Source organism: Hyposmocoma kahamanoa, unplaced genomic scaffold (assembly GCF_003589595.1).
Source record: "Hyposmocoma kahamanoa isolate Upper Pololo Valley unplaced genomic scaffold, ASM358959v1 175, whole genome shotgun sequence".
NCBI lineage: Eukaryota > Metazoa > Arthropoda > Insecta > Lepidoptera > Cosmopterigidae > Hyposmocoma > Hyposmocoma kahamanoa.
In genome coordinates, this window is record NW_020653685.1 from 1,300,601 (window position 1) to 1,328,569 (window position 27,969).

At 40.0% G+C, this 27,969-nt stretch overlaps 2 protein-coding genes across 4 annotated transcripts; one reads left to right on the forward strand and one right to left on the reverse strand.

The window, feature by feature from the left end:
• On the reverse strand, window positions 1-23,541 carry LOC113225815 (leucine-zipper-like transcriptional regulator 1). Its single transcript, XM_026458255.1, has 8 exons — window positions 23,487-23,541; window positions 23,269-23,341; window positions 4,510-4,698; window positions 2,980-3,134; window positions 2,710-2,905; window positions 1,745-1,891; window positions 1,525-1,677; window positions 1-1,454 (listed from the first exon to the last, which is right to left on the reverse strand). Exons 3-8 carry the CDS (start codon window positions 4,691-4,693, stop codon window positions 718-720), a joined length of 1,572 nt encoding a protein of 523 aa, XP_026314040.1. The 5' UTR covers window positions 4,694-4,698; window positions 23,269-23,341; window positions 23,487-23,541; the 3' UTR covers window positions 1-717.
• LOC113225800 (ras-related protein M-Ras-like) lies at window positions 23,356-27,812 on the forward strand. 3 transcript variants are annotated; one of them, XM_026458236.1, is made up of 5 exons: window positions 23,356-23,466; window positions 23,637-23,755; window positions 24,609-24,762; window positions 24,946-25,262; window positions 25,347-27,812. In XM_026458236.1, exons 2-5 carry the CDS (start codon window positions 23,717-23,719, stop codon window positions 25,428-25,430), a joined length of 594 nt encoding a protein of 197 aa, XP_026314021.1. In that variant the 5' UTR covers window positions 23,356-23,466; window positions 23,637-23,716; the 3' UTR covers window positions 25,431-27,812. The 3 variants fall into 3 exon arrangements, with proteins under 3 accessions (XP_026314021.1, XP_026314022.1, XP_026314023.1); XM_026458237.1 differs by lacking the exon at window positions 23,356-23,466 and adding an exon at window positions 24,276-24,330 and having other exon boundaries at window positions 23,680-23,755; XM_026458238.1 differs by lacking the exons at window positions 23,356-23,466; window positions 23,637-23,755 and adding exons at window positions 23,917-24,194; window positions 24,276-24,330.
• The last annotated feature ends 157 nt before the right edge of the window (window positions 27,813-27,969 follow it).

Genomic DNA, 27,969 nt, shown 5'->3' on the forward strand with positions numbered 1-27,969 from the left:
ATCATCAAACGTGTAGTAGAGTGATAGCTCAAAAAGCCACGTTTCAGGAGAAATGTGAACGAATTCCTCATGACAATATTAATCAATATACTTCGTATTATAAATATTTACGTAATAGAAATTGCCACTAAAGTTAAATGGAGAAAATTAACCTGAAAATTACCGATATATTTTATCATTGTAGTGTTTAATCATAAGTAAACTTACTGAAACACAGTCCGTGCGTCATAAAGTTGTCGCGACATCGCATCATGTTCGCAGAGTTGTATAATCGAAAGTACTACGTACGTTTCTCGGTCTTCGCACTAGCGCTACTGCCGGCCGTGTACGTAATAAGTATTACGCTATGCTACGTCTGTTAGGTAAACACGTCTGGAGATCGGTTATTTGAGTATACCTTCTTTTCCTTTCTCCTATACGACTAATCGACGGTGGAAGAGTTTCTTAACGGTATTTGTATAATCGCACATCGTAAAAAAGTGAAACTCAATAATTAATAACGTAAATAAAAGTAACAATAAAAATATAAGAAAAAAATTCAACAAATGCCTCCCGAAACTAGGTATCGACCTACAAGAATTCCCACGAATCCCGGAATCGGCGCTCCACGCGACAGCCTCCCGTTACAAAATGGACGTCACAGTCTCGTCTAAAGCCTCGTAAAATTCTACCGTAAAATCGTGTCTAGAAATTCATAGTCGTCGGCCGCACGAGGGGCTAGAGCAGGCGGTAGGTCCAGAGCGACAGCGGGCGCCGCAGCAGCGGGTGCGCCGCGTCCTTGCCGCCCACCAGCAGCAGGTGCAGCCGCGCGGGGGCGGGGGCGGGGGCGGGGCGCGGGCGGCGCAGCTCCTGCAGCTCGATGTCGCCGGGCGCCACGCCCGAGTCGGGCGTGAGCGCCGCGCCCAGCCCGCGCACGTCGGGGCCCAGGTAGTGCGGGTTGGCGAAGCCGGCCTCGGCGCTGGCGTAGTCCGACGTGGACAGCTCGCCCTCGTCGTCGGCGGTGAAGCGCACCGACGCCGACTTGCGCACGGGCGGGCGGCGCGGGCCCTCGTCCTCGTCCGAGGCCAGCGCCACGTCGGCGAAGTCGGGCACGGACGCGGGCTGCGCCGGCCGCTCCGCCTCGTCGGCCTCGCGCGGCGACGCGGCGCGCGGCGGCCGCGCCAGCGCCGCGGACGAGCGCGACTTGGGCAGCGCCGGCGACGCGTCGCGCGGCAGGCTCTCGGTGGAGTCGCGCTCGCCCAGCACGCTGTACGAGCAGCGCGCGGCGCGCCGCAGCCGGAACGACGGCAGCTTGGAGAGCTCGCGCATGGAGCCGGCGGGCGGCTCGGGCCGCGGCGCCGGCGCGGGCTCCCGCCGCGGCGCGGCCCCGGCGCCCGGCACCAGCAGCGCGGCGCAGTCCACGCGCGGCAGCGGCCACTGCAGGCCCTGCGCCACGCGCTCCCACGTCTCGGTCGCTGGAAGAGCCGATGCCTTCCGATGCCGTCGCGGGGCGTGCGGGCGCGGCGACGGCCCGCCGGCACTTACCGAAGTGGAACCGCCACAGCTCGTTGGTGGGGTGCCCGTCGACCTCGCCGCCGAAGATGTAGAAGTGCGCGCCGGCGCGCAGCCCCGCGTGGCCGCTGCGCGCGGCGGGCGACGTCTTGGCCGGCGTCCGCACTTGCGTCCACATCCGCGACACTGCGGGCGGGCGGCCGGTCAGACGCCGCGGCGGCCGGCGCCGCCGCCGTCCTCGCGCCGTACTCACGCGTGTCGTAGTGCCAGAGGTCGGCGCAGTCGCGCAGGTCGCGCTGCCCGCCGTGCACGTACAGGCGCGAGTCGTGCAGCGCCGCGGCGTGCCGGTGCCGCGCCGGGCCCGCGTTGCCCTGCCGCACCTGCTGCCACCACTCCGTCTCTGCCGACCATCGAGTGTGTAACCGGAAATAGAGACGAAATGTCATTTCATTTCTTTGAAAACTATTCTGCCATATCATTACTGTGACGACTGCGCTCCGATTGGCCAGCCCGAGTTCGAAACAATTGACGGGCGTCGTCAATGGGTGTCGTCAACTGTTTCACTTCAAATCGACCAGATAACTTGAGCTTTGCTATAATGGACGAAAATTGAAAAATTACGTATTCAATATTTATTACCGGTGAAATGTGATTCCATTTGTTTTGTAATTAGATGTTTTGCTGTTTTTCCCACACCACCGAACAGAACAGCACGGCATTGTTAGAGATATTATCTTTATTACAATAAATACAGAATATTTTTTGGAATTTACGGAGATGTACACACAGGTCAGTAGTTGGCCTGTCTATATTTCACTGCAAACGGGAATTGATATTTATAAGAGCTGTATCGCTAATGTGTTATCAGGAATATATAGCCCTTATTTCGTCTCAATGTCTGATTATATACTCGATGCTGCCGACGATCGCCACCCATCATCGACCGTACCGCGCGCACCGAACGGAGACGAGAGACAAACTCGCGCGATATGCTTATATTTTTGTCTTAGTGATAGGTGGTTGAACGTCCCGCCGAGGTATTGTAAGAAATATTTTAAAAGCGAGCCGGTCTCGCTTCTTCGGAGAAAAGGATGCGGTGAGCCGTCAGCGTTCGCGCCGGCCGGGAGTAGCGCGACGTTAACCGGGCGATCGTCGACCGCCGTTCCGGTATTGAGGCATTGAAATAATTAATAGTAACCGTGAGTCTGGTCATTTTACCGTAATGGAAAGCCCATAGCTCGTTCGTGGATCCTCTGAAGTCCTTATACCCGCCGTAAATGAGCAGGCAGTCTTTCAACGCGTGAGCCGAGTGACCGCGGCGGCCGCGCGGGCTGATCGCGCCGTTCTTTTGCTCGCGAATGTTGCGACTGCGCAGAGTTTCCGTCGCGCCCACCAACTTTCGCCATAATGACGTCTGAAGAATAAAATATGAGCTGGGTTCCTAGATATTGTAACTTAAACGACGCGTCACCGAGACGGAGACGGTACCTCCGTGTCGTAGATCCAGAGCGGCGTCTCCGTGGAGATGGATCCGGCCTCTCCGCCGAACACGTACAGTTTGCTCCCGTGGGCCGTAGCCGTGTGTTCCTGCAGCGCGGGAGGAGCTTCGCCCTGTGTCTCCAAGCGCTCCCAATTGCCGGTGCCTGCGACGACACAAATATTATCCGAAGAAACAATTAAGCTTGTGCTAAGTACGTTCCGATACCTGCGACTGTGAGAACTTCATCGTGAGAAAAATAATATAAATAAATCCCTTTACACTTTAAAATTTTAATTCCGCTCTGCCACTTACTATATGATGATGATTTTTGTTTATAATTTAATCATCATATATTCACCTGTATAATCAGTATTTTAGGATTCTCCTAGTTCAGGTATATGTGTTATATTTTACATTTATTCGCATAATTAGTCTTTAGTTATTCACTTGTACAATACGTTATTCAATAAACAATTTTATTTGTTTATTTATTTATATTAGTCGGTCCGAAGTCCGAATTGTAAAGCGCAGGATCCCGATGACTATAGTGGAGGAACGATTTGAATATCTGGCTTTATTGTGAAATTAACTTGTTTACTCTATTTTAGAGGGTATAATACATGCAATAAATTTTTATCGAAATGATCATTAAGTCGCTATCGGAAATAAAGTTACCACGTTTGTGATAAAACCGATAACCTTATCTTGTAGATGTTAACTTCGTTACACTAACTCCAGAGCGTTTATAACCCATTTTGCGATCAACGAGTGCCAATCAAAGAGCGCTGTTCACGACAGCGACTCGTCGTTTCAAACTCGATGGCCCTTAGCGCGGAAACCGTTCCTCGCCAGTTCGCTAGTCTTTGAAATGAGTTTTCCAAGAAAATAACGGATCGATCTCTTAAATATTATTAAGCTACGTTTTGTAGCGCTGTCTGTTGTGTAGTCATTTTGACCAAACCCACTGTTCAGTACCTGCACAAAGTAAATTTGATTGTGGAAACCTCCCAACTAAACTTAGATTTATGAGATCTAGTGGTCTATGATTTCACGGCGGCGGGACGGAAATGATCAGTAAGTACATCATGTAATAAACTAGACGTAGGTGCAGTCAGTGGCAAAATATCTGAAAATTTAATCTATTCTTAGTAATAGTAACAAAGAAGAGCCAGTGTCCTCTCACACTCTTGTGTATAAACTATGTTGTAGAAAAGTATGCGCCCGTGCTGTCTATACTTCAGACATTTTCAAATAAAATTTTAAAGAACGTGCGAACGAAAAAAACTTTGGAATGGTTATTTCTCATTTGACTCGTAATATTTAGAGAGATAGAGCCACAAAATTTTACTTCTCGCGCAGTTATTGTTCTTGGATACAATATTCACGCGAAATTCGGAAAACACTTAGGTAAGTACACAAATCTAATAAAATGTAAGCTAAAAACAATAAGTCTGTAATTCGTATGTACGTTTTTTATTGCGTTAATACTGTTACCGGAAGATAGAAAGAGACATAATTTAGAAATTAGATATGGTCACCTAAATGAAATCTCCAGAAGTCTCTGAGTGGTACGGAGCCGCCGGCGCCGCGGCCGCCCAGGATGTACACGTACGAGCCCACTAGCGTGGCGGAGTGCTTCCCTCGCGAGCAGGGCGCCGCCGCTGTGCGTGTCCCGCCGGTACCCGCATCCACCGCTCCGCCGCTGTCCACCGGACTCCACATTTCATCTGCAACAGACACGACCTTGTGATAATAATGACCAGCGCCTGTGGGTACCTACTATTTCGGGAATGTTCCATAAAATAATGATTACAACTTAACATAGTCAATATCGAATAAATGCATTAGTCCCCTATTGTAGAAATCGGTTACCTCCGCGTAGGATAATGAAATGCCGGCGTTCCCCTAGGGGCGCGCGCGGGGCTCACCGCTCACCGCCCTACTACGTTGTCTTTAAGTATTGCTTGCTGTGTGTGGTTGGAACGTGTGTCCAATTTCAGAGAGTTATCGCTTACATCATGTAAATAGGCATTGGCTAAAGGAGAGAAATGTCGGTTTTTATTTGATTTCGGGGGGGTGTAGAAGCCATGATAATGACAATATGCTTTGTGTGACGATGTGGATGGGGGTAGGTGGTTTTAGTTGGATATTTTATCGTCACTTTGAGCGTGCCCCTTCTAGGGATTAGAATTTTTTTCACCTTATTTTAAGCGAAACTTTATGTCATCGCACGTGCAAAGGCAATCAATGGATTTGACAGGTAGATAGTCAAGTTAACTGTAAAATTGTAACTCTCCGCATTTAACATGAAGTGTAGATTTCGACTCGCTTGTTAGGGTGTCATCGGTTTAGTTAAATATTGATGACATCAACAATAACGCGATAATTACGAGAATCGCTGCTCCCCGCTGGAGGGCCGGCAATGCGTCCCTTTATTTGAGTTTCCACCTGACCGCGTGTTGTGGCTACCTACTTAAGACCCTCACCAAAGCGTCCCCTACAAGGAATAACAATACAATGTCATCTACCGGCAGGCCTCATTGTGGACAACGAGAAATAGGAGTGAGTGAGCTTGCTGCACATTTGTGTACACATTGACTTCGATCGACTTTTTGTTTGTTTGATTAAAAAATACACTCATTATGAATTACATTTTGGTGCAATCTAGATATGCAAATAGTCATGTTGTTACAGAACATTTTACTCACATTAATAACATATTCAGTCAACCGTTTATGAATTCTAATCTCTACCGCTATTCAAGCGAAACCAGGCAGGCATGCCAAGGAGGGAGGTTCTGTCGACTCAGTGGAAGTGGACAGTAGCCGGAGGACAGTGGAAAGGGGACGAACCTAGTTAGACTCGAGCACCCTCCATTGCGAGATCTCGAAACCTTTGTTGAGAGGTATCTATGTAGCTGTGTTAATAGGCCTAAACGACTTACTTAACTTCATTTCTATACTAAAAGCAGAAACATAAGTTCCTTTTTTTAGGAAAATTAAAATATATGATCTCAATATATTCACCAGCCTAGTTCTATCAAGGTGTGAAGAGTCTTGGGCCTCACAATAAACTGTGCTGGGTTCACCATAACCACAGATTGCTGCATTTTCCGACTCGTTGTCGACTATGAATACAGATCACCGACTGAGATGCCACTTGCATAATTTGGCGTGATGAATATGCAAACGAAGTACTTGATGATCTTGGAAGCTGGATTTTGTTTAAAGATTGAAAAGGTCTTTGTTATACCACAATCAAAGTTATCCAAATTACTATTACTGTAATTGTTGGTCCATACTCCATACATTTGGCGCCCAACGGGGGACTCGAGAGAGGCAACATCAGTTTTAAAATTGTATCACACCCTGAATACAGTATGTTACTAAAAATTGAATACAAATTTGGTTTTCTATTCGATACACAGACACGTCTGGGGTGAGACGGCTTTGTGGCAGGAAGCGCGCTAGAGCAAATTGGATTTATACTTAACTTCGCCCGTCGGAAACTTGCGCACGGTGCGACTAACTACCTACAGTCTAGATACATGATCCACTGATATGCACTTGGTCAATGAGAAGGTTTGCATTGTAGATACTTTCCTTTTATTTTGTTCACACTGTCATCGCAAGTAATTACAAGGTCCTTATAATACATTTTTGGTTTCTGTTAAAATATAATTAATGTACAATTCTACATACGTAGATAATTTTGAGAAAGACACTTAAAAAGGTGTCACATATGTAGAAATCAAGCCTTTCTATGTACAAAAATGTAGGTACCTAATAGTATGAATGTGGTACAAAACTTTGTAAAATATTTAGCGTGATGATTTGGTTTTTATCAAACTGACCGTTCCCGTAGTAGTTCAAAACATTTTGAATTGTTTCTCTGCTTTAGAAAACATTGTCCGACTGTCTCAAACAAAATTTGCCCCTAGGTAGTGGTAAAAAAGATTGTTTAACATAATTTGCTTCGGCTGAAAGTCCCCCTGCAAAAACGTAGGTTTTCTAGATATGCAATGAAATAAAGACTTAAAAGTGAGCACTGTGAAGCGCATTATTGTTTACTCGCGTGCGTACAACCCCTGCAGAGGGTGAACGAACCCCGTGCGTAGAGCCTCTGTGCCTGTTATGCAACATGCCCGTTCTTTAGTCTGTCACGTCGACAAGCCAGCCCGCTAATGGTTATGGTGTAACTTAGCATCGACACGCGTTTAAATCTCTTTTAATTTATTGCTCCTATAGGTGGATCGATACGAGCTTTACGAATGTTACTGTCTTGATAAATTATGTAAGGTAGGTCTTAATCGGTCGAACAAAAATTTGTCTTTCCGTACTATAACCACCTAATATGGAAATACACATATTTGGTCTGTGACTGATTACGCTAGATTACAACTAAATAAGTATTTCAAAACTCCAGTTTATTTTTTTACATTTTAACTTTCTATTCTAGCAGTAGTCTGTTTTCATGTTTGTGAAACTCTGTTTTAGCCACTCGCGTAATAATAATAATAATAACGCACACACTCAACATAACCCCGCACTAGGGAAACCCTGTGTCGCGGGTGCCATGGACACACACATAGACAACCACAAATTACACCCAAACTCACGAGAGAAATAAATGTAGGCCATACAAATATTTCTCCCGGCCCGGGAATCGAACCCGGGGACCTCTGCGTGGCAGTCCGGTATGGTAACCGTTCGGCCACGGAGGCAGTTAAAGTAATGTGCGCCATCAAACACAAAGCGCCAGGACATTGTGGGGAAACTATTTATCACAACACCCTACCAGCCCTTGATAATGAAGAATTACTAAATTTCACATTAAGTACAGATATTTAAATAAAATACAAAAAAATACAAATCTGATAATTTTAAATAAAAATGAAATTGGCACCCAATGTGGGACTAGTTCACTAATCAGTTGAGCGTATGTTTTAAAACTTTCGTTCGTGATTATTACATGAAACGTGTTACCGCAGTCTTTAAGTACAGGTTACGATAGCTTTAGCATACCCTCGCTGTTTACGACAAGCCGAGCGTGATGCGTCAACCCCTGTCTTTATGGTCGCGAGCGTTATTTGAAATGGAAAATCAAACAAATACTGTCGAAAGCTTTTAAACTAGTCTCCAAATGTGTGCTATTAAATTAAATTGTGCTTAAAAGTTAATGTTTGTTTTTGGATTATTTCTGTGCTCAATACACTAATATAATAATTTGTCGTAACAAATACCCCTGATGACAGCTTACACGGGTTAAGATTTGCAGATTCACTATACTTGGTAATAACATCAAGGTTAAACTAAGGGACGCCTCTATGTAATGACGTTAAGGGAGATTGCGCTAGTAGGCATTAATAATTCAGATCTCTACCACTGAATCTTCTACACAACAGTAAACATGAACATTCTTTAAGATGCCAGTGAAAAAAAAAGATGTTCAGTAAATTGCCCCGAGGAAATAACGAACGGTTCATCGAAGGACCACATTTGCTGTCCTTGTAACCTGAAAAAGGTAACGGATATTCGCCTTCTGCTTTATTGCAAATGCCACGCTAGCTGCCAATATGTGTGGCATTACGTTTTATTTTTGGTTCACTAGTGAATTAGGTCGACTCATGTATGTATTGACTTCGATTTGTTATTATACATTGTTGCACGCTTTAATTTGACTACCACGTTGTCTAAGTAATTATGGTCATACGAGTGAATGGTACCAGACTTTGTTTATTAGGATGCCACGACCATGAAACTATGGTACGTAGACCATAGACGTGTTTAAATTAAAAACCAAGTTATTAATACAAAATCGACGTCACTCGTGATTTCAGCGAATAAGCTAAGAGAACAGGCAAAGGTAGGAATTAGCCGGCGCCATAAACCAAACAAATTAATAGAACAAATACATCAATTGGAAAGAATCTAAATGGGAACCCCAATCCGCTGATTTATTCGACATCCGTAAGTAAACCCCGGCACGCGCGCGGTGATGTTGCATTATCACCCGACGTCGTTGGGAGCTCCCAGTAGGCACAACACTCACCGACCCCTCAGCATCCCATAGACGTTTATTTTGTCAACATATCGCTACCATCACTTGCAACTCGTCTATCAACACATCTTTATCTCTTAACCGTAACAAATGAACGATGAAGTTATTGACAGTCTTACAAAAATTTAATTAATCTCTTTGTGTGAGTTTGAAGTACAATGAACCGGGAAGTATTTGGACGTAAAGACACGCGACGGGTGCGGAGTCGCGCGACGCACTGGCCGGCGAGCGCGCCGCATGGGGTGCGTTCGGAATTTTGGCGCACTTAAGGAACTTCGAATATGTAAATATCAACGTCAAATACGTGGATATCAAGGATGACGTGTAACGCAGGCGCTCACTTTTAGAGACATGCAATGGGATTGTAGTTTTCCAGTTTAGTGTAACTATTATCTAATACACTTAATATTTTGATAGAATCTTGAACTAAAGCAAGTGTAATGAAAATGAATTGACATTATTTGGACTTCATTTTTATAGGATAAACAATCTTATGTAAGCAATAGGTAAGTAAGTATTCTAACACAAAGAACAGATATTATTGACATAGGTATATTAATTGACATTAGAAGTAGTCATGGTAACCAGTGACAGAACGTTCACTGAAATGACGAAACACTAAGTAAGGAGTGGAATTTCTGAACGCCCTTCGATCAATAAGGCGGGAAAGCGGTAAAAGCGCGGGAAATCCTTGTACTACGCCATCTTGCGGCGCGTCGTCGTCATGGTGACCGCGCTCTTCGGCCCGACATCGCCTCATGACGACGACGACCATAAATAAAAACAACATGAAATAAATTTATATTTTTAGATAGGTAGGTACGTATAATATAAATTTTAGGTTAACAACATATTAACTTATTAGTTTTCTATTTAAAATGTAGGTAAACCATTCACGACTGATGGCGGACATAAAGTAATACTTATTGCAATTAAGTGGGTACGTAGAGCTTGTACTTACTCGTAGAGAATTCTAACTAAAGTTCAGACACCAATTGCAGGTGTTGGGACAAATAAATTGTAAGGCATTGACAGTCCCGTCCAATAAGCACGTGCAAAATTTGACACCTCACCTGAACACGTGTAGTATTTAGAGGATATTTAGTGCCCCCGCGAGAGGGCCGCCTTCCCTCTCAGATTTATCACCTCTTCGGATTCCCTCTCTCTGCAGCGGGCACCTTGAATTTCGTCAAATCCCGTGGGGATGAAAAATTTATGAGAAGTGTCTTCGCACGTACTTACGCACTGGATGAATAATTAAAGCACGTTATGCAGAAAGTAGTCGTCTAACGATGTTTGTAAAAATACTTTCATACCTACTTACGTTGAATACAAAAGTATAAAGAGAAGTTTAGAAATACGTACACACTAACATATTAGTGATACGTATTACTAAAATTTTTATGTGTAGACTCTACACCTGTCAACGGTATTATGCTAATAACCGGAGATTTAAGACTCGAATAAATCACGGATATCCCAATTTTTATGAGACTAATATATGCGAAAGGCTGTAATAGAGCTTGCCAAAGTCTTTGGCAAATGCGGAAAAAAGCGTGGGCGGATTGCGATGGGGCACGCGAAATGCATGCGAAGACGCGGTCGCTCGATAATGGTAATACCAACTTAGCACGAACGGACCCGCAACTGGGGCTCGAGCACACAAGTGGGAATATTCGAATGCGATAGAGTATAGCTAAGTGTGGGTCGGTCGTACAAAATTAGGTCTATAACAAAACGTACATTTTGAAAATAGAGACGTGATTCACATAAATGTAACCGTAAGAAATAGGCAAAAGAAAACTAATCGTGTGCTCTTCCGTGTTGCGCGGCCTCGCCTGCCCATCGATGCCGCGGGCAAGCGGACAACGAAAGGGGACCGAACTGGGTCACAGGAAAGGCATGAAGGAGTGCCACACGTGGATCTTAACAATACACGCATTCACTATTGTGTATCGTAAGTACCTAAACTAATTAGGTACTTTCTGTTATTATTCTTTGGTACGTGCAATTGATGTTACGAAAGCATGTGAATAATAAATTATATTTAATAATCAGTGGTCAGAAAAAGGTGTTCGACATATACATATAGAGACATTAGTAGCAGTAGAGCTCCTTGTGAAAGAGTTCATCCAAGGACGTACTGACCTTTCTGCTTTCTGCCGCCAAGCAGTAATGTCAGCATTACTGGGTTTCGTTTTGAAGGGTGCTGGTGAAATTACAGGCACATGGGACTTGTCAACTTATGTCTTAGGGTGACGGGCGCAGTGGTGGTGCTCCTCAGATCTTTGCGATTTAAAGCTCTGAATGGCACTGCAACGTTATGGACAGGCTCTTAACACCAGGCGCACGACTTGATCGTCCCGTCACTTGATGTTATAAAAAAAGAAACTTACTTTTTCGAATTCCGGATTTCTGGAAATAGTTTTACTGCATCGTAAGACAAAACTACTGACCTAGGAAGTTAGATTTTAAAATCATTCTAATGGTGCTATGTAAAAAAATGCAATAGATAACCGACGTTTTACCAAAGCAGAGAATAAAAAAGTAACGAGAATGGTCATTCTCCGCCCCTCCCCAGCTTTAAATACCGCACCGAGTCCCGCATATTGACGGTCACATTAACGGAACGGCAACAAGGCTGTCAGTTATCTACTGCATTTTTTTACAAGGTACTATTAGAGTTACTTTCAAATACACCTTCGACTTCCTAGGTCAGTAGTTTGTCCTACGATACAGTAAAACCATTTCCGGAAATCCGGAATTCGAAAAAGTAATTAATATTTGGTGGTTTTAACAACTCTATGTCGCTCCTTGTAGCTATGTCTATACGAAGTACCTGTCTATATATGTGGAACATCTTTTTCCGACCATTGTTAATAATCTATATTATTTCTTTAGAATTTAATTTTTATTGCATAATAATTAGTCTCGCAGAGTTTATTTTTACACCACGGGTAGTGATGGCTGGAAGAGATCTCGTCTAAAGACACGCTCGCCGTTGTATATGTCCTTTGTAATACCTACAAAAAGTAACTGAAATTCAGTAATTTTTTGTTTGAATCGGTTATGTGTCATTAAAAATATTTGTTTCAATAAAATCACTATTAATTGCATTATACTCTCTGCATAAGCGTAAAATTGGGGAGTTTAGGGCGAGATTAGTTCTACAATGCGGAATATGGAATATTTTTTTGAATTTTATATCTTAGTAGACGACTTGGAAAAGCGAGACCCACTTTATCAATGATTTGTATACAATCTCAAATAGTCTATGCAGAAAACCATTAAATTTAACCATTAAGTTATTATTATTATTATTAAATATGCTTTTTATTTTTTATTTTATGTCATTACTGTTTAATTGATTATTTGATGAGGTATTTCATAGTTTTAATGTTTTGTGTATGTATTTTAAAATAACCAATACTTTAGGTAGGTAAACATTTAATCATGCTTAGAATGAAATGTACGTGTAAGAACCTAAAGTTACCTAATCTATGGTCGAACTGAATCAATTGCGTTGTGTTCTCGCATTTATTCTAAAATACATTGTTTTACAATTTCTTATTCCCAACTTCTAAAAATATACAATAATATATTGATAACTAGGCATAAACTAAACGTAAAATCACACTAGCAAAGTCCATGAACGGCCTTCGTTGATTTTAATTATTATTGGGTTAGCTTTCGCCATCCTTCTTTGGTGGTTTTAACAACTCTATATTACTCCTTATAGCTATATTTAAACGTGTATCTATGTATGTGGAACACCTTTTCCCGACCTATGCTCATAAGAAACAACATTGTTTACTTTCTAATTATACTTATTTGTAAAGATTCCATTCACGAATAAAACGACATGAAACTATTTTTCCCTAGAATCAATGGCCAATGCCCAATTAGTTTCTGAGTTCGCGGTTTTCCGCTCGTTATTCGTTTTTCCAGTTGGTCGGACGAAGCTTTGATCTGTGATTGATAGAAAGCGATGAATTGGAAATATTGCAATATAAATTCGCTGTACGAAGCTCTATAAATTCGCTGCATCGCAATTACGAGTTCACACTCTTGAAATAGTCGTCGGTACAGTTCCGTTCTAATCATAAATTTTTCAAGGATTTGCATTAGAAAAAAATTAACCTATTGGTACCAATAGTTATATAGCTGTTAGTCTAAAATTGTTATTTCCCGATAGTTTGACCCGTGCAGTGCCATTCATTTTATCTACTCACAATTAAATCACATCGAAAGTAAGTAACTACATAAGTAGTTACGTAAATTGACAAGTTTTCTAGTGATCTCTAAACTTAGATGTTTCAATATGGTAATGTATAGCAGTAGATACCTCTCATCATTTCATTGTTTAATGGCTTTCTTAGCCGTACCACATTATGGCGTAGCCATTTGAGCTATCTATACCTACATTTATCGGTTAAATAAGCTACGCCAACTGTAACTTTCATAATGCATGTTCAAGATGTAAGCTACAATTATTAATACAAAGTTTTGGCATATTGTAAGTACGTCTTTAGGTGTGCCCTATTTACTGTACCTGCCTCAGCAAAGCATAAAGATGCATATCCTGTAACCGACGTCGATGTGGTCGCGGTATGGCACTTTAATGAGTTATGTCACGTAACATGTTATATGGATTGTCAGGTTGGTCTCGTATTTTCCAGATTGGGCATTAGCGAGACAAATATTTCCGCGTCAGAGTCGACCTCGCGGGTTTCGCATCCCTATCTACCTACTGATGCATATTTGATGTGCGAGTGTATTTACGGCCGCGGTGCGTGTGCTATGTCCGTGTAGTGACGCTTATCATGTCATTGTCAAACATTTTGCATTTCACTTAGACTAGCGGGATGTCGCGATTCCCAATTTAGTAGCCTTTATCACTATTTTACATTTACAGAGTGAGAGAGTTTTACATTTTAAATATCTAGGGCATTACTTGACCGATGACCTTAAAGATCACCTGGATATTGAGAGGGAACGCAGGGCATTGGCGGTAAGGAGTAACATGTTGGCCCGCAGGTTTGCTCGTTGCTCTGATCAAGTTAAGATCACATTATTTCAAGCGTACTGTCAGAGTTTTTATACGAGCGGCCTGTGGTTTGACTGTACTCAGAAATCGCTTAATGCCCTGCGAGTCCAATATAATAATGGATTCCGGATGCTGCTGGGGTTGCCCCGCTTCTGTAGCGCATCACAAATGTTCGCAGAGGCACACACAGATGGCTTTCATGCCATCATGCGCAAAAGAGCTGCCTCATTGATGCGCAGGGTGCGGGCCAGCACCAGCAGCATTCTGCAAATGATCGCCAGTAAACCGGACTCTCTTTTGCACAGTCATGTAAACCACCTGATGATAGTGTGTCAATAGGTGTTTACATGGTTGTGTAATATAAAAGGTTTTGTTTTTAGTTTTATTATATTTTTATTACTTACTCACTAACAATAGATTAAGATATTTGTAATACTAACCAATGGATCATAGATATCCGAAATAAAAATTTTTCAATTTCAATTACTATTAATTTAGTTCTTTCCAATACCATTACCAGTGGCGGATTTGCAGTCTCGGCCGCCCTAGGCCCAAATATACGAATTTGATTTAGGAAGATTATTGTTATAGGTTACGATGCGGTGCAGAGCGGCCCGCCATAATGTGCGTGAGCCTTTAAAATATTTAGGTGCTTTGAGTTATTTCTTGTTATCATTTTCCGGCTGACATGATGACGATGATGATCATCAGTGATTATTTTGTCACGATTGGCCGCCCCCAAAACCTAACCCCTAGGCCCACCCTAGGCCCGGGCCTAGGGCGGCCTTAGGGCAAATCCGCCACTGACCATTACTATAATTGGCACACGAGAGGGACCTGACAGAATTTTTGAATACTGCATATTACATTAGTGAGTTGTAAATCAGGAGGCCTAATATGAGATCCTGTAGCAATTCTGATTAGGCCTGTCAATTGGATTAATCGACGACTGCCACAGATACTCTGCAGGTAAACTGCCTCCGTGGCCGAACGGTTACCACGTTGGCCTGCCATGCAGAGGTCCCGAGTTCCATTCCCGGGTCGGGGGAAATATTTGTACGGCCTATTTATTTCTCTCGTGAGTTTGGGTGTAATTTGTTGTTTTCTATGTGTGTGTCCGCGATACAGGGTTTCCCTAGTGCGGGGCTTTGCGCAGTGCGGGCAGTGCGTTATTATTATTGTCCTATTCTGCAGAAAATTATTATTAATACAAACAACATGATGTATCTACAGTATGCGCAGAAAGCAATGCTTAGTGCTTTGGGAAATAGGTTGTTTCCTGACAACACATCCTTGATTTTTAAAACGGACAGACATGACGTCAACTATGACAATATTAACGATACCCTCTCAAAGGTAGTTTATTGGTTTAATGCTAACAATTTATTGCTCAATGCCAAGAAGACAAAGTGTGTTAAATTTGAATTACCTAATGTAAAATCGACTAGTCCAATCATAGAAATGAATCGAGAAAAGTTAGACCTTGTCAATAAAGCTGTCTTTTTAGGAGTGACCTTAGATAGTAAACTTGAATGGTTTCCACATATATCTTCCTTAGCCAGCAGATCAAGCTCTGTTGCATACGCAGTCCGTAGAATACATGAGCTTACCGATGTTGCTACTGCTAGACTTACTTTAGTTACTTCCATAGTATAATGTCCTACGGGATTCTCATGTGGGGTAAAGCGGCAGTTAAACAAACCATATTTGTGTTGCAAAAACGAGCGATTCGTTCTGTATAGGTACCTACCGGTTCTTGCAGAGAAAAGTTACTCACTCAGTTACACAGTACATTTACTCAAATATTTTGTATGCGCGTGAAAATATACATAATTTTATTAACAAAGACGATATCCATAATATTAGAACTAAGTCTAAGCTCATGGTACCACGATTTCGTTTAACTAAGTTAAATGGTTCTTTTATGGGGAACTATAGTATACGTCTTTACAATAAGATTCCGGAGTATATATTATTTCTTTAGTTTCAAACATTAAAAGTATTTTAATTGAAAAATCATATTACAGAATTGAAGAGCATTTGTTAGATAAAGATGTATGGAAAGACAACATGAGTCTAGATTTCACACAAATATGATTCAAAGTATCATAGCATATAAGTTTATTTGAAAAGAGTAAACCCTAGAGTTTCTTGCTCGTTCTTCTCAGAGTGGTCAGCGCGGTAGTTTAAAAATGACGTTTTCAAGTGTAAACATTTTACTAGACTAAATGATTATTTGACTTTGGCTTTGGCATTGCACATTCAGCCGTTAAAGGTATGCGATACATGGCAACAAGTGCATGCGGAACAAACACGGGACTGTGACAGTCAACGATTCTAAAACAAAGGGCGACACACTGACATATTATGTCACAAGAACTTTTTCGGCCCTCTATAGTTCAAAATCTATTTGACGTACACAAAAGCGTAGTAACTAGGTCGGGGCCGGGCACTCCCCTAAACTAATGACGGATGCAGCCAAATAACATGACATAACAAAAACTTGTGATGAATGCGACTCGTGAATGGGGAATAAGATGAGACTTATTTAGGTTGCGAAGTTCGTCAACGCACAGGCCAAATTCACTGCATGTAAATCATCCAAAACAGATTTATGCGCCAAGTGACAAGTGTCTGCACAATGCCAACATCCATTCATATTTACGGCTAACCAATATCCTCTTCCTATATTTAATTCTTCTGCTTCTCATCATCACAACCTTCTCGTGATATCAGCCGTCCGTACTGTCAGTACCGTCTTGAGCCATGGTCCGCGCGCACCTTGACGCCCACGACAGAAGCTCGGTACTCAGCTTATAATTTGGGTTATGTGCTCCAGTTGTTAGTAGCGCAGGAAAGGCCATCAGAGGTCGATTGCTATCGAGCGAAAAGGAGTTTTTTCCAGGTTTTTATACTATTGTTATGCATACCTATACATAGTGCTGTTTTTAAATGGGACAGTATGGGGAAATCCAAAACCATAGAAGATATAATAAGATATATTTATACAAGGAAACTGTCTTACGAACCATTGAGTTTTTTTTTGTGAAAACAATTTTGGCATAGTCGATTTTTTGGTCAAGCGTGAGTTGCCTATAAAAATTATTAAAATGGATCAAATTTTTTCAGCGTTGATCGACTCAATTTTATGAAGGCATCATTTCATTTTATGGGACGAAAAAAACGGGACATCAAAAGTTGCTCAAATTTCATAAAATATTTTTCATACAAAATGTATTAAATTGACTATTTTTTTATTGCTAATAGACTCGGTTTCTTATGAGGATGTCTTAATTGTATCGGAAGAAAAAAATTGGGACAGCAGAAACCGATCGGCACCAAAAAAAAATTTGATAAATTTTATTCATTTTTATGGACAACTTACGCTTGACTAAGAAATTAACTATTCCAAAATTATTTTCACAAAAAAACACTTAATAGTTCGAAAGTTTCCTTGTATCTTCTGTGGGTTGGATTTTCCCATACCACCCATATTGACCCATTAAAAAAAACAATGTTTGACTCAACTCACGCTGGCGCAGAGCCGAAGCGTCGCGTCGCTTCCTGTTTTAACGACACGCATCGACGCGTGTCGACGCCCGTTTCCATATTTGCATAACACAAATTTGTACCTTAATAATAGGAAAATAGAGATGAATATACTATCGGCGAAAAACACGGCGCGTCGCGACGCTACGACTCTGCGCCAGTGTGAGTTGAGCCTTTAGGTATTTCTTTAAGAGTAGTATTTAACCGCTCACCAAAAAAGCAAGTTTTGTCACAACCAAATATGCCACTTCCCCAACAAAAGTACTGATTGCATATCAAAATATGTACGTCATAAGAAAATTAATTTAGCAATATGTACTAAAATTAATGCGTAACATTTTATCGCAATGCATATCTAAATACATATCTAATATTTCTGGCTCACAACAAACGTATGACCACAAATTCATGAGAGAAAACATGCCTATTTCACTAAAAGGCAACGCCATTTTATTTGACATAATGGTCTATTGTACAATTTGTCCAAAACAATAATATAAAAAAAATTAAAATTGCAACAAAGTTTAATGCTTGAAAATCGTAGATTTTTTTGTATTTGCAAGTAAAGGTTCTGAAGGTTAATTTACTTCTAATATCATGAATTGCTTACAAGAAAATCAGCTCCAAAGTTTAAAATAAAAAAAGCAGAAAAATACCTTATTAACCTTTGCCCGTGGGACTTAATAGGCTAATAAAAAAACTTTTATTGAATTAATAATGCGCGTCTTGCTTTCGCAGGACGTCCACGCTTCCTTATGTGTCCGATTAGAACATTTTTGGCGTCTGCTGGTGGCACCACATACGTGAGCCGGATCGCGAGCCCTACAACATGACTGTTTGCATTTATAGTTTTTGAAAAAATGAGGGTAGTTTCATATGCACAGCGTTCTAGCCTGTTCTTTATTCGGCCATATTGTACCAGACTCAAAGTTGTATGCGAAAGAGATAAAAAGTCCCGATTATTTTCAGTAAATCAGATGACATTTTTGAAATAATGAATGCAATATGTGTTATTCCTTTAGACTATGGAAACCAAAGGATATATTGACATATATAAATCCTTAGAAGATGGAAAAATAAATAAAAGAAAGTAGCTGCCCTAACTATGGAATGAACATGCATACCTAAACAAAACTTGAACGAACAAATGGCGGATTTCTTTAGTTTCGTACCGTAATCTATCGATAAGTCGTTATCGACATGTAAACATTTAATTACAATAGATCAATATTCCATTTGGGAATATTTTAGGTTATTATGAGAATATCCGGGAATGTCACATGAAATTTTGAATTTATTGTTTTGCGTTTACAAATAATCAAATATTACGAAAAGTGAATTTGCACAGAAAAAAATTATATTTGTAATTTGAGAGTATAAGTACAGGGTGTAAATTTGAGACGAGACAGCAAGGCCTGCCACCTTAATCGTTGTAATTACAGGAAAACGGTTCTAGAAAACTATCCATGAATTTTGAAGATATTTTGATTGACATTCACAGATTTTGAAAAAATGGTACCTACGTCAGCAAGATAAAAGGCAATTTTTACAAAACTTTTTTTATGGCATTCGATCCGGTCTCTGTTAAGGATCAATAGTCTCTATGGGCCAACTGAGGTAAGAGTACTCGAAATGTCAGAAATCGCAAAAAGCTTTTTACCATACATTTTGTAGGGACATATTTAGTAATTAGCATTATGTAGTGCGTGGTCCAGTTTAATATACAAGTGTGCTTATACTCATCTATGAACTGATGCGAAGTGCGCGGACTGCGGACCTCATCTAAGGCGCGGAATTGCGGACACAATTCTCCTAAGCGGCTCTCTCCGTCTCTTTCGCACTCATATAAATTAGTCGGTAGCGAATTTAGGCTTTGGCAAAATAGTGGCCAAGTGATTTTGAATTGAATTTCCTTTGTATTAGAATTAATTATCGTTTAAGTATTTCAATGAAGTTTGTACAGTTTTTTAAAATAAAATATTGAACAACCAAAAACCCTCGTGTACGTTTATACATGAAGCTGAACAACTGTACAATAACGGACTAACTTAGTAATTTGAAAAAAAAAAAAATCCATGCAAAATGTTAGACAGCTATTTAATATTGTGTGTAGAGATTTTTTTAACAAACTACGCATTTAAAAAATAATAAGACTCACGCATAAATACAGGGATTTACGGTACTTCAACGTATTCTTTTTATCACTGCGTATAGAATAAAAGATATAACAAGCAATATACTATACGTACATGCTACTAAATTGTATCAATGTTTACAATTAAGCTTAAAAATATACATTGTTTTACTACATAAATAATAAACCACGATTAAAAATATTTATCCACGTTTTTGGATAAATATCGAGTAAAAATGGATATTTATCCATATTTATGTTTCTACTGAGTATTGATCCCAATGATATTTATCCATGACCCATCTCTACATCGTGCGTGTAATTTTTCTGCCTATAAATTATATAATTATACAATAGCCCAAATATCTCATGTAATTAGACTCATTTAAGTAGTTTATTTATAAGTTTTGCCGAATTTTGCTTTGGTTTCTTTAGATAGTTACAGTCTCACTTCTTTAGAGATGGCATGGTCATCATAAATGCACCTGCACCCAAAACTGCATAGTTGCATATCTATAGTAGATAGGGCGCTTAGCAGTAAGAATATTGAATTAAAATAAATCAGTCTTATATCGACCATCAAATGAATTAAATAAGGAAAGGAGTCATTTTCCCTTTGTCGCGATTTCACTAGATTGCCTGTTTGTTAGTACATATATTTTGACGATTGTTGATAGCAATTATTTTGAGATAGTGTTGTTCTAGAAAGCAGACATATTATCGATATTCTTTTATTAAAACAATTCACTACGAGGTTTTTATTATTACATTATTATTATTTTTAAAGTTTACCTACAAATGAAAAAATAAAGAAAGAAATTATAAGACTATTATATATAAATTATAGGACTGCCGAACATAAACATTGGATCAAATACCATATTCGTTTGTTCGCTCCATTTTGAAGTCAAATCTTAATAGAACTTTGAATGTAACTAGACTACATGATAATGCAATTCCATCCTTACATTTATTGGTAAATAACTTTATATTTAATTTTGATTAAAATGGCGATTTAATTATTATTATCATTAATAAATTAGTAGTAATCATACTTTGATTACAGTAAACTATACAAATTTGCAAACATAAAAAACAGTTTCAACATCCGAGCCATACATTTGCATGTCGATATTGACTTATCTATGATTATGGTACAACACTAAATCCGCCATTTGTGATGGACATTTTTGGTTTAGGTAGGGGACGTTTATTCCGTAGATGGGGCAACTCCTTTCCTTTATTTTTTTTCCATCCTCTAAGATTATTCGTTATATCATAAATACATTTGTTGTACGTGATTCATTGTATAAATAAACGAAGATAATTCGTGGAGCAACTTTTGAGTGAAATTGGAAATTACGGTAATTTTGTTAAAAGAATTATTATTTCGTTCAGAGTTAATTTAAATTGATGTGCAATCAGTATTTTTGTTAAGCATATTTTTGTTAATAAATGAACACTTTCGTTGTACACTAGAAATGAGCAGAGCTCTAGGTTTTGTTTTAAGTTTTTATATTATTTTTGGTACTAGTTTTGTTAGATACCTAGTTGTTTTATTTGTAGTGAAATATTTTTTTAGATGTGAAAGTCATTTGAATAATGAACATACTTTTATATGTATTAATAAATTTCCCTTTCTTTAATTCTCTTTTTTATTTATTTACTTGTAAGTCTTTAGTAAGTTTCAAGTAACTTAAATTGATTGAAGTTGTACTCATATAAATTTCAATAAAATTCTTTTCGCGGCGATATCTTGAAGTGGTGTTCTAAGTACCGACACCTAAATCTTGAAATTATGCAGGGATATTATGCTAACAGGGCAACGACAACTTTTGGTAAGTTATATTGCCAGGCAAATAAACGTATTGCATAAAATTCAGCTAAAACATAGTGTTATACATTAAGGATTAGTAGCAGTAGAGCTCCTTGTGAAAGAGTTCGTCCAGGGAATTACTGCCACCTTACCTCGTTCTGCCCCCAAGCACTAATGTCAGCATTACTGTGTTCCGGTGTTTTGAAGGGTATAGGTGCTGGTGACATTACAGGCACGTGGGACTAGTCAACTTATATCTCAGGGTGACGGGCGCAGTAGCAGTGCCCCTCAGATCTTTGCGATTTAAAGCTCTGAGTGGCAATGCAACTGTTATGGACAGGCGTGTAGCTTAGCATCAGGCGCACGACTTGTTCGTCCCGTTCACTAGATATTATAAAAAAAGAAAAAGTAGGTACGTAACATTGAGAGGATAGTCTTAGGGCGCGTTCAAATTAGCCGCGGTTGCAATCGCGCCGCGGCCGCGCGACTTGAAGTGCGACCGAAATTTTTTTTGAAAATTTTTTAATGATGTTTTATCTTTCGGCTCGGTTACACGATGATGGCTTCTAACGAAGAAACGTCACTTTCAATTATTTTGTTAAAACTGAAGAAAAAAAAAATTAAAAAGATTACCAGAACGTATTTAATATAATCGACAACGTATAATCGACATTGTCGATCGACAACGAGAATTATAGACGTTTTCGAGTTGTTTGGGAGTGATTATTGAGAATGTGGCATTAATTTGTAAATCCAAGATGGTTGCCAAGAATTTTCAAAAATTTATTTTTGGTAAACCTTATGGGAATGGCATTTTTATCTGAATACATGATGGCTAACACGACTTTTCTAAATGCAAGATTTCGATCACGATTTCTCAAATAATGGCAAGTTGGGTATCGTTTTCGAGATATTTGGGGGTGGTCATTACGTATATAGCACTTATTTGCAAATCCATGATGGCGGGCACGACTTACCATTATTCGAAAAATCGTGCCCGCGTTTTTGGATTTGGAAATGAATGCCATATTCGTAATGAGCATCCCCAAATACCTCGAAAAGGATACCCATATTGCTTTTTTTGAAAAATCGTTTCCGCCATCTGGGATTTATATTTATAGCACTTCATTTTTTTTATTGTTTCTATTGAAAACAACTGCAAAGCTAAAGGACACGTATTTTTTTATAATGTCTAATTTTTAGTTTAAGTATTTTATTTTTATTTTTGAAAAGTTGCTTGTTCCAAAATGTCGTCGTCGTAACTATTATCAATTTGAAATGTTGTCAATTGTGATGGATGGTTATAAAATCTATAATGTTTTTATAATAGTAAACGATGGTAATTATTTATATTATAGGAACTACTGATGATCATCACCCACCGCGTCGCCGAAAATTATCGCCCAAAAGCACAGATTACATAGAGTTGAAAATTGTGACAAATTTCGTTGAATTTTTTTGTACAGTTGTTCAACATGATGGTTTGACAAACTTAACAATAATCAGTGTGGCAGTATACGGTTACTGTATGTACATACATACAATCAGTAATCACGTTTGTGTGATACTAATTGTTCAGTGAAAAAGGAAATCCATTTAATAACAAATTCAAAGCAGCACAGTTATTACTGACAAAGGAATTTACAAAGGACAGCCTTTTTTATTCTTATTATGATTAATTTCGAACGCACCTGTTACTGTTGCGCGCGCATTGAAAAGGAAGATCGCAACATGTAACTATCTTCACTTCGCGTCAATGTCAAACTGAAAAAGAAATGGGTGTATTTTGTTTACATGTTACTTTTTAAATTCATATGTATAACTAAATATTCTGCGCTAATCCGTCCAATCCCAATACGACGTAACAGTAATACATCTTATACTATGAGGTTAGTAAGAAATTACTTACATTTTTACTTGCTAGAGCGTAGTTCCCCAGTGGGCAATAAAGGGGCGTGGGATCATGACTACCAACGTTCAGGAAGTTGAATGAAAATTGATGGAAACGATTTGTTTGGATTGGACGTGATTGTGAAGAGGCTACACGTTGTAATTCTAGGTAATAATCCATGAACGCGGAACGTTGTTGTACGAGTAGAGACCGGCGGCGGAAGGGTGAAGCGCCTCACAGGGGCCGCGATGACGCGCCCGGGGCCCCCTAATGAAAACCTGCCTACCGTGAGTATTAATCGGGCTCTCTAAGGTCTTTATCTTGCTAGAAGGCTTATTACAGCTGCCTTCATGCTTATTAGTGGTATGTTATTGTTCATAAGGACGTAGTACACTTGCGTTGTTCACTTGTCATAAAATTTATCAATTATCAGTGTGCCGTTTGAGTTATCAACGCGACGTTGTATCGCCGCCGCGGCTGTTATTTCGCCGCCGCGGCTGTTATTTCGCCGTGAGGAGACTATTAAAAGTCGCAATTTGTTGCATAAAGTACTGCAATATTGTTAATAGGTTCCTGTTGCCAACAATATAATATATGGACAAATGCTTATCTAAATTGGGCACATGTTATGACATTATTGTTTTAAACAATGGTCCTTGGTCCAGACAGCTGGGCATCTGACCACTATGGCTCACAGTGGGTTGGGAATGCTTTGACAAATGGATTGTATGTATTTAATCACACCAGCTTAACATTGTGATGGCCGTAATGCTGTGTAGTGTAACAGTAGCACTGCTTTCTTTCCAGAGCTGAAGTGTTGTTGTGATGCTGTGCAATGTCGATATTCCAAAACAGTGACAGTGTATGTGGCTTTGTTGTTAAGAAATGTAGAATACCAGCTAACACCCTTACAAACGGGGCTGTAATTATTTTATTGAACTAGATTCTCATATAAATTATTATATTTTGCTGCTTGCATTGTTTGCTAATAATATTTTCTGTATAATAATTTCTGTAGTTCAACCCTCCACATGGTCTCCTTCATAACATTATTGAGTTTTCCTCTATGAACTGATCTTATTGTAGTAACTTTACTTGGCCTTTGTTGGTTGAAGTGTATGGCATAATATGTAACCACAGGTGAAGCTGGTGGTGGTCGGCGATGGTGGTGTGGGCAAGAGCGCCATCACAATCCAATTCTTCCAGAAGCTCTTTGTCACTGATTACGACCCTACCATTGAGGACTCCTACATACAGCACACGGAGGTCGATGGACAGTGGTGCATTCTTGATGGTTTGTACCTCAGTATGGTTTATTGATTTTTACAGATGTGAATACTTGTAGTATTTTAATATTCTAATCCTTAAGAAATCAGGTACTTACTTTAATGCAAGCTTCAAATTTGAAGTATTGGTTTACCTTGTATTGCTTATTATCAAATTGTTAGTGAATAAATCACGTAATGCAATATTGCAGTTCTCGACACAGCGGGACAGGAAGAGTTCAGCGCAATGCGCGAGCAGTACATGCGCAAGGGGGACGGGTTCCTACTGGTGTATAGCGTGACCGACATGCAATCCTACGAGAACGTGCGCCACTTCCACACGCAGATTCTGCGCGTGAAAGACCGCGACTCGTACCCGATGCTGTTAGCCGCCAATAAAGTGGATCTGGTCCACGTGCGAGTCGTGTCGGAGGAAGCGGGTCGCGATCTGGCCAGGATCATCGGGGCGCCCTACATTGAGACCAGCGCCAAGGAGCCGCCGCTCAACATCGACCGCGCTTTCCACGAGGTATGTCTGCGTTCACTGTTGGCCACATGTACTCAGTGTTGTAGGGCCATGATTGATCAGCACGCGCACTGCTCTTGTTCGCAGCTGGTGCGCATCATCCGGCGGCACCCGGCGCAGGAGGACAAGCAGCGGCGGCGCCGGCGCCTCGGCCGCTGCGCGCTGCTCTGAGCCAGCCGTCGCCACCCTGTCAGCCGTTGTCACCCGTCGCCACCCGTTGCCACCCGTAGCCATTCGAACAGGGGAGGTGCGGTTATCTTTCTTTTGGAGGAGCACCACCTAAGTTGAAGGTTTTTCGACAGAAGGCAGATGCGATCCATCGAAATGGGTGCAGTAACGAGAGTCAATCACATCACCCGTAATTATTAAACAGTTGAGATTAAAGCATACAATGCATTTCCTGTAAACAGTCGTTCATCGATGTTCGAGCTCTCAATTCTACGCTTTTTGTGAGGAGAGCCTGGAAAATAAATTAGGTCACTCGTACCAAATTTGGAACTGGTAATAGTAAAACTGGGATTCTAAAATTAACATAATTTATGATCTTAAGAATTCTAGGCAGAAAAGTGCGCAATGGGAAATAGTTGAATGTAAGAAAAAAACGATTTTGTTTTGAATTGGCCTATCTCTCAATTTTGTTTTGTCTAACACTTTAAGGTGATGGAAATTAATTGCACGTGATTAAGTGTATTATGTACACTGTTCAATGGTTTATGTATACTTGACTGTAAACGAGAACAGACGCTGTAGGTAATAAATAAGTATATATGTTTGTCTATCGTCTCCAAGATGGACACATATTTCATGCTTGTGTCCATAGACGTCTACAAAGACTTGTGTGATCATGTGCGACGCATAGCATTTATTATGAAGTAGAGTAAGATATATGTAACCTAATATTTGTTGTTTTATATTGATGCATTTGTTTATTATAGACCAAAGTATTTATTAGCTTTACGTAGCTAAGTGTTATCGTAAGACGAACCGAATGTTGTGCGCGACGCGATTAAAAGAACGCTGTGCTTTTTGATGAAAAAGACAGCAGTGTTTTTACTTGAAGAGTTTATTAAAGAATACTACAAAAACGCATAAAGCAATCGTCGTGAATACGAAGATTTTGACCAAACGTCTCGTATAGTAGCCACTACTCTAATAAACAATTTGATAAATGTGTTATTTACCAGTTCACCAGATATTCCACAGTCGTTTGGTTCGATTCCATTTCCCGAATAGACTGGGCATTGAACAAGAAATAAAACGCACATGGTCTGCTCATTCATTATATATACCACAACTGTGTGTTTTTACAGTCACATAGAAAAGGCTGAGGTACCAAAGTTACATTTTAACGATGTCAAGTTCCACTTAGAATATAATTTATAAAATTATGTATTTGTAATTGTTTAGAAGACTACTAAAAGCCGTGCGTAGATCCTCGCGCTGGGGCCGAACAGTCTTTCCTGCTTGAAGTAGTTTGATGCGAATGGCCTGTAACTCTTTCCAAGGGAAGAGTCGGTAGCTGTGTGACGTACTTAGAGAAGAGAAAGTACTGGACATGAGATCTACGCACGTTTACTGTGTATTATAGTATCGGCAAACGGAATTGAATTCGTACATAAGTGTTCTATAAGTTTGGACTCGGCGTCGCCTGAGACTTGTTTATCACATAAGATAACATTTCAAAGGAAGACAATACATTTTATACACCAACGGTTTTAGATAAACTCTCGCGCTGAATGCAATATGTGCATTATTATTTATTTCTTGAATGACGTCAATTGTTCTCCCTGTGGTCGTTTCTTACAGAAGAGTTGTAATGCTTCAACAATTGCAACAATGAAACAAATTGATATATTAAAGAGGCCCGTGCCGGTGTGGCTGACAATAGTTTGCATTTTTAGGCAAAAAATTAAATGACAGTTGACGAATTTAGATGCGTTTTGGATAAAACTAAGCGTGGCGATGTCTCCCTGAAAATAACGATAAATGTAACTGAGAACCCCACATTTAATAATGTTAACTTTCTTTATTGTAGCGTGTTTGTTGCTGTTATCATACAAATTCTTTCAAGTTGAAATGTAATTTTACCTGTTTAGAATCAGTCATTATTTCTTCGAAGACATTGGTTGCTCTGCGACAGCAAGTTGTGTAATCATTCATTACGATTCATGTCTGACATAATGATGTCTGCGTATCCTTTTCTAGAATGCGGGCCATAAAACTCGCGTATAGCTGTATATGATATTGTTTTGCATCTTTTAACGACTCGAGAAAACTAATTTTTAATAAAGCCTCTCTGTCTGAGTACCTATATAGATATATGTACTAGTGACACATTTCTTATCGATCGATGTGTTAGCGCTTTCTATCTACTATAATTATTAGCAGACTTTACAAGCTCTAATGTCTTTCGGCCACTGATCTCCCAGTAAGTAGATTGATGTGTAACTATATTTTGTACCACACAGGCGACCGATGGAGCCAGTTAATAATATAATATTGTTAATCAATGTTTTATATGTTGTACCATACAATATAAGTGTAGAACCACTGTCATTTGTTTTATTTTTTTGTCAACGTAATTATAGGGTCTTCATTGGCTTCCCCTGAAATGCCGGACTATACGATATACGACTCGCGCGGTCCATTGTTTCATTGTTATTGACAAACTTTGATGATTATGCAAAAGAAGCTCGCTTCGCCCAAGCGA

Coding starts and splice junctions, on each gene's coding strand:
- LOC113225800 (XM_026458236.1), top strand. CDS start 23,717: ATGACGCGCCCGGGGCCCCCTAATGAAAACCTGCCTACC. Junction 23,756..24,608: donor CTAATGAAAACCTGCCTACC/GTGAGTATTAAT, acceptor ATGTAACCACAG/GTGAAGCTGGTGGTGGTCGG. Junction 25,263..25,346: donor TCGACCGCGCTTTCCACGAG/GTATGTCTGCGT, acceptor TCTTGTTCGCAG/CTGGTGCGCATCATCCGGCG.
- LOC113225815 (XM_026458255.1), bottom strand. CDS start 4,693: ATGTGGAGTCCGGTGGACAGCGGCGGAGCGGTGGATGCGGGTACCGGC. Junction 3,135..4,509: donor CTTCTGGAGATTTCATTTAG/GTGACCATATCT, acceptor GTGTCGTCGCAG/GCACCGGCAATTGGGAGCGC. Junction 1,455..1,524: donor GCTGTGGCGGTTCCACTTCG/GTAAGTGCCGGC, acceptor CGGCTCTTCCAG/CGACCGAGACGTGGGAGCGC.